Raw genomic sequence first — 6,992 nt, 5'->3', positions numbered from 1 at the left:
TCCCTTGGGCAGGGACACCTCTCTGGGTCACCCCTTGAGGCCAAGACCTCCTTTACCTGGTACCTGAGAGCTGCAACGAGGCAGGCGGTGTTTCACATTATGCCTAAAGGTGTATTATCTGCTGGCAACGTGCATGTATCTCCAGATCCAGCTTCACTGTTCAAGCGTGGTAAGAGTGGAGGGGTCATCCACCACCTATTCACTGTCAGCTCACTGCTTAATTCTTCAACTATCGCTTAGTGTCATTTGATTACCATTGACTCATCATTCATCGATCGATTATCATCTGCTCATCGTTTCATCACCAATAAACCCCTTTTTAGCAAACCCACAATGATGTCTTCTCTCACAGCCCCCCTGCACCAGCACCTCCCCGGTGATGTCCCCTGCTGGAGTCCCCAGCCCAGCTGCCACATCTCCCTGGCACCGCTTTCTCCTGCCACACCGCACATCCCACACCCTCCCAGCACCGGCCACGCACCTCCCAACCCGCTCCAGCATGGCTGTGCCCACGACCCACAGCGCTGCCCGCTCCCTTTCTCCACTCCGTGCCACCTCCATGCAGCTGGAATTGCAAGTGGCCCGGGTGTGCCCAGCCACCTCCCCACCATCACTAGTCCTGGGGCACTCTGCAGCTTCTCCCCCTCTCCCTCTGCACCAGGCACCGGCGCCCAGCCCACACCCCGGGACCCTCTACTCTGCCACAGCCTTGGTCCCCATTATGGATCAGGACAGGACAGAGATGCTGTCTCCTACACTTGTCCCTGAGCCACCCCAGCCCCTGCCTGCGCGAGGCCCTTCTGCTCCATTCCCCTTGTCCAGGCAGAGCTGGCCAACCCCACCTGCTCCTCCAGCCAAGGCAGAATCAGGGAATCGTTTGGGTCGGAAAAGCCCTCTCAGCTCCTCAGGTCCAAGGCTTTCACTCAGCACTGCCAGGTCCCCACTGACCCCTGTCCCTCAGCACCACCTCCAGCTGCCTCCACAGCAACCGCTGCCCGCCCTAGAGATACCTGTGACCTGGCTGCTGGGCTGAAGGTCTGAGGAACATCTTCCCACTGCCTTTAACCGACTGCTCAACAGCTGAAACCCAAAGCGGCCTCGAAGCTGGAGGAGGCTGCACAGAGCACAGCACCCAGCAAGGCCGGGCTGTGCCTTGGGTCACAGCACCCAGCGGTTGGTGACAGCACCCTGACTGCACCCAGGGCAGCTGGACAGGAGAGGAACAAGCATCAGAAGAGCCAAATGCCTGAGCAAGGCCCTTCCTAAGCAAGGGAACATGCTGGCTGGCAGCGTGGTGGTTCACCCAAGCTTTCCTGGCTTCTTCACGAGCTGCCTGCAGCTACAGGACCTGCTGGCTCTGCCCGGGAAAACCATCTTAGGTCACCTCTGATAAAAACAAAACCCTGGCCTGGCCTAACGACTGCCCAGCACATACCTACTCCCCGAGCTGCCCCACAGGCTCTCCTCTGACTCTGTGACCCACAGGATTAAAGTCTGCCTAAAGCTGTACCAGAAAGGTGCATCTTGTGGGTCCACCAGCCCCATGCTGGGGAGCCCAGCAGCAAGTGCTCCTGGAAGAGGCCTCACCAGTGGTCTCTCAGCCTCTTCCCACCGGGAGAACTTACCTTGGAACAAAATCAGCTCCAAATGGAGAGAGCGCTCCCACCCCAGTCATCGTAAGCAGGAGAGAACAGGAGCTCTGGGGCTCAAAGCCGAGGCATGGCCTGAGCCAGGCTCTCCACCTGCCTACCCAGGTACAGAACAAACGGTTGCTCCACCGTTCGCTGGGTCCTGCTGCTCCAAAGACCTCTTTACCACCGGTGGTAAAAACTGCTGCAAGCTCCGCTCTACTTTAAAAGATCCACGAGCAAGAAAAACACTATTTTTTGCTCCTTCCTATCCAGACCCCAGGGTGAGGACTCTCCTGTCACCACCTTGAGCACTACCCTTCCCAGGGAGGGGACACAGAGATGGGACTCCTGGGGGGATGAGCTCCGGCTCCCCCGCTGCTCCCCACCCTGAGGAGCGCGGTGATCTCCTTCCTCCCTCCCTCCCTCCCCAGGCCAGAAAAACATCAGCACAACCTCCCTGCTAGGAGGTGACAGAAGGCAGCAAGTGTTTCATGGCAGTCTCCAGGACAAACGGCTCCCCAGGCCATCACTGACCCAAGAGATGGCCCTGCTTTACCTCAGCTGCATTTTCCCTGACTCCACTAAGAGCCAATAAGACCAGAAGAGGGACTGAGAACTGTCCTTCCTCGTGCAGGAGGAGCGGTTTCGTGACATGCCTCCTGCCACCAGCCCCGTCCCTGTCACCGCCTTGAAGCCTGCGTTTCCCTCCAGATAAACACACCAACACAAGAACATCCCCCGCAGGTTTCCCAGCCTGATATTTCCACCTCTCTTATCAGTCGATAAAAATGTGATAAACCGGATCTAGGATGATGCTCCGGGTCTGTGGGGGGTTTTAACCCCTCTGGAAGCCCCTCTTGCTTTGACATTAAAACCGGCAGAACACAGACCAACGGTGGTCATCCCTGCGCACGACATCCGTCAGGGTGCAGACCTCAAAGTATCGCTACAGCGACACAGACACCGCGGGGAACATGTTACCTGCCACGCGAGGGACGGCTGAGCCCTGCCCGCCTCACGCCGAGAATTAAGGCGGCATTATCCGCTCGAGCGCCGCGCAAACTGAACAGCAACACCCTGACAGGAAAGAGACTGTGCCCCAGGATCTAACACAAGAAAAAGTTACCAACCTCTGCTTGTTTGCACCACACGCTGATGTTCTTACGCTGAGCTTTCGTGAAATGGTCCCAAGCCTTTTGTTTGGAGGCAGAATGGTACACGGCCACTATCTGCTCGACTGCAGTATCAAATCAGGAGTCAAATCAGGCCAGAATATCATCCAGAGAGGGCGAACAAGAGGAGTAAAGGAGTAAAAAAGTGGAATCAGGCAGGTGGTTTGGCTGACCTTTTCTCATAACACCGTACTGCGCTGAAGCTACGCTCGGGAAGGGGCTGCGTCTGCAAAGGAAAGCGCGGGCTGCCCCAGGCCAGCGCCAGACGCTCACGGAATGATGGGCACCAGGGTGAGCGGCAGCTGCTGGCAGCTGGAAAAAAGGCAGGCGCACGTCGCGCTGGAGAACACCCCAAGGAGCTGCATGAGGGTGCCTGTGAGCGCAGCGAGCGCGGGCGGGCAGCACCGGCACTCTGAAACGGAGGGTTTCGGTAGGAGTGCAGAGGCTGGCGCTTCGGGTGCTCCTCTGCCCGGGGGGCGCGGGCCCAGGATGGGCCACAGCCCCAGCATGCTGGCAGAGGGAGGGTCCGGCACCAGAGACTCTGCAGAGGTTTGGGAACACAGAGTGCCTCTCCTGGACGAGAGGAGGGGCAGCAGCACACAGCACATCCACCCCAGTACTTGTCTAGGCTTGTGAAGTTGTGGTAGGTCTAACTCCTACAGAACAGCATCAGCTCTCTGCTGCTCCACTGACCCCAGAGCGCCTGAGGGACCAGCGGTGTTCTACCCAGCAGAGCTGGCTGGCACTGCTGGCTGGCACTACTTACTCGACAGCGCTGGCTGAATTTCCCTCTGGAATGTGTGCCCGTATTTTTTAACATGAACAGAATTTATTAAAAAAAAAAAGCCAGCATCAAACAAGTAGCAGCCAAAATGACAAACTCAGAAGTTTGCTCGCAGCCCAGCCAAGGGGCTCACAGAGACCTAGTACCTCTGTGGAGAAGGTCCTCTGGAAGGGACCCTTAGAAAAAGAAAAGTAAAAATAGTCAGACTAGTTAGAGACAGGAGGTGTGAGAGGCAGTGAGCGGTCTGAGGGACTGTCACACCCGCAGCTAGCACAGCGCGGGCCTCTCCCGCCATGTCGCGGTTTAACAAAGCACTGCGATGGGGACGACCCGGGTTCGAAGGGCTGTTCTGCAACAGGGCTTCGGCCGTGATGAGAACAGGGTGTGGGGACATCCTACCTTTGGCGAATAAATCCTGCACATTTGGCCGAGGCACCAGATTTCCCGGCACTTACCTTGTCTGCGCACAGAAGTGGAGTTGAAAAGATGACAGAGCTACTAACAGACTATCAGAGGAAAACAAGGAAGGATTCCTCCGCTCCTCCCCCCAGATGTGGATTCTTGCTCCAATAAAAAGCACCACAAGGAACTTTTGCCATGATAATGACACCAGCTTACAAATTAACGGAAGCTGCACGGAAGCAAGTGCTGCTGCTTCTCCTGGAGCCCTTTAGCAGGGCCTCTCCAGGCTCTAGAAATCGTCTTCCCTACATCGACAGACACCGCCCAGTGCAAACACTACTCACACTGGACCAGAATCCCTGAGAGAGCGAGTTTGAACTTCTCCTTCGCTTCTTCCATCTCCTTCTCGTGAGCTGCCTTCTCGTTCACCAGCCTGCGGACGTGGCTGTTGGCCGACTGGATCATGGAGTAGAAGTTGTTGGCAGTCCTCCTGTTCACCTCCCCACGCTCTATCCAGGTCAGCAGCGTCTGGATGGCTTCCAGGAACTTGGTGTCATCTGCGGCAAGAAGGGACACCTTTACACCACGGAGGCGCAGGGTCCAGACCCCCCTCTCTGGCTCGGCTGAAGCGCCCTTTTGAAGGGCAGCTCACTTCAGGCAGCTCAGCACAGCTCCCGCAGCGCAGCGTTACCGGAGGACAGGGCTGTGCAGAGGAGGGCAAAGCTAACACCATGCTGAGGGAGCAAACCGGCTGCTGAGGTGTGACACGAGCTGCTAGAAACCTACTGGAAAGCTTCATGTGCCCACTGAGACGTGCTCTTTCACGGCAAAAAATATCTTCCAGCCCCAAAATAACCAGGCCACACACTTGGCATAGGCTTCAAAGAGGGTCTTAGGACTTACAGTAGTTCCTTTAAGATCAACACCCAAACAAGTGGTGTGGAAGAAACTGTTGTACTCAAGAACGGTTTTAGTTTTGGAAAAAGACCAACCGTTCTGAAAAGAGAGGGCGAGGAGAGCTGCTGTGTGCCGGCCGAGGGCTCCGTCTGGACAGGCTATGCGAGCTGTGATGGCACCATCTCCTCAGCTGGGCAAGACGACCTCTGGAGAACACAACCCTCTGCCCCCGGCCCACTAGCCCACACAGCCACTCACCTTTCAGCTTCTCGGCGACGACGCTGCACTCGTGGTCGGAGTAATGGACGACGGGGGGCGGGGAGGGCGGGCGGAAGCGCTCCTCTTCCAGCTGCCTGCGATGACGCTCCTCTCGCGCCAGCATCCGCTGCTTGCACTCCCACTCGTACAGATCATCCCGAGCCTGAGCGAAGTCCACGTGCAGGCGCCCAGTATCCTTCTTGTCGGTGCTGGAGCCCAGCCTGATGCGATAGCCTGGCAGCGAGGACAAAGTGCTCAGACAGGACCAGGGACCTGCCTCAGGCTCCAGCCACCCACCAGCGCCTGGCCCTCACTCCTGCACAGCCAGGAAGACCCTGGACAGGAAATTTCCTGAAGGGTTTAGTGCATGGAGTGACACTGGAACAGGAAACACTGTTACGGGGTTTGCTGCCTCCTGCTGTGTTCTGCACGTGCTGGGTGAAACCTCTCATGGGCTGTTCCTCCCCTAAGTGCTTTTAAACCCAGGTACTGGGACTCAAACAGAACTGTTTAACTCCACGTAACCTCTCAAGCTGCGGGACTAAGCCCGGTGGTTCAGCTGTTTGGAGTTGGATTCTTCCACCAACTCCAGAACTGAGGACGGGAAGTGGGGAAGGAGCAGTGAGACACGGCAAAGACATGGCAAAGAGGGCGGCGGTGACCTCTGGAACAGGTCCCCAGCATCTGGTAGGAGCAGGAGAAAGGTCCGCCGGGGAGGAGCTCCTCTCAGCAGTGTGCTCCACAGGACTCCTCCTCTGGAGCTTCACCAAATGGGCTGGAAGGCTCTCCCTGAGATTATGGGATGTGGGGAAGAACATCTGAACTGGAGGGACTCCATACAAAGAACAAAGCCAAAACCACACTTGTGGGTGGAGGACACCGACAACCCCACGCTGACTGTGGCTCTGGGCAGAAGGAACTCTTGGCAGAGGATCCCCGCAGCCACGGGGACGGTGTTGGCTTTGTAGAAGGGTAACCACAGAGACAGAGCTCTCTAACGGGGCAGGGCCGGTCTGACTCAACCCGACTGTCTCTGGAATGGGTGTGATGCTGACAGTCAGTCAAAACAGACCACAGAGACCATCCCACTACTTGAAACAGCAAAGAGCATTTCCCTCGCTTATCTTGACAATCTCTGGAGAGAGCATGGCCTCGGGGCAGTGCCCGTGTTTGTTAAGGGACTGGAAGGGCCAGTCTGGAAGGGATGTTAGCTTCGGAACAGAAAGTACATTTCTGGAACGGTACAGAGAGCCCAGGCTGCTCAGGCAGATGTGACCAGCCCAGCAAACGCGGGCTCGGCTGGAAGCGCACAACCTGCCAGCCAGGCAGTGCCTGTGCCCACCAGCCGCCAAGTCTCTGTCCTCCAGGACACAAACCTACAGATGAAAACTGGATTCAAACCCTACGGGGCAGAACGGGGGCTCCCTGGGCAAACGGAGCCCGCGTGTTTCAGCTCTGATGACAAAAGCCCTGATGGAAGTCAAGCACAGCACCAATCCACAGGCAGCGGAGAGCAGCTGCTCGTTGCTGCGGGACCCGTAAGCGCTAGCTGCAGGCAGGTGGGACGGGTATCAAGTGAGCTGGGGCTGGATCCCGACGGCTCATCCCAGCAGTCTGGGGAGGTTTGCAGTCCCCAAGGTGATAAAGTGCTGCTGTCTCTCCTGTCTGCAGCTGTTCCCATGTATTTACGCAGCAGAGAAAGAGGTGCACTGACACACCATCAGACCAATCCTCTGATGGCTGCAAAGCCAAAGGCGTCACTACGTCTCTGTCCCAGGATTTCCAGCTGCCATCCACGACAGAAATACACCTACCGGAGAGATAAAGCGCCTTGTCCACCATGAACTC

The 6,992-nt window shown here is 57.0% G+C and overlaps 1 protein-coding gene across 1 annotated transcript in view; it reads right to left on the bottom strand.

Moving 5' to 3' along the window:
- ENOX2 (ecto-NOX disulfide-thiol exchanger 2) overlaps nt 1-6,992 on the bottom strand; it is a 21,319-nt gene that overhangs the window by 6,291 nt on the left and 8,036 nt on the right. The window contains exons 6-9 of the mRNA XM_010138616.1: nt 6,959-6,992; nt 5,145-5,378; nt 4,334-4,546; nt 2,762-2,868 (exon numbers count right to left, since the gene is read on the bottom strand). Of these exons, the coding sequence (XP_010136918.1) occupies nt 2,762-2,868; nt 4,334-4,546; nt 5,145-5,378; nt 6,959-6,992 (588 nt within the window). The remainder of the gene's footprint in view (nt 1-2,761; nt 2,869-4,333; nt 4,547-5,144; nt 5,379-6,958) is intronic.

This window comes from Buceros rhinoceros, unplaced genomic scaffold, assembly GCF_000710305.1.
Source record: "Buceros rhinoceros silvestris isolate BGI_N320 unplaced genomic scaffold, ASM71030v1 scaffold24246, whole genome shotgun sequence".
Classification (NCBI taxonomy): domain Eukaryota; kingdom Metazoa; phylum Chordata; class Aves; order Bucerotiformes; family Bucerotidae; genus Buceros; species Buceros rhinoceros.
This window is presented reverse-complemented; position numbering and strand designations above follow the sequence as displayed.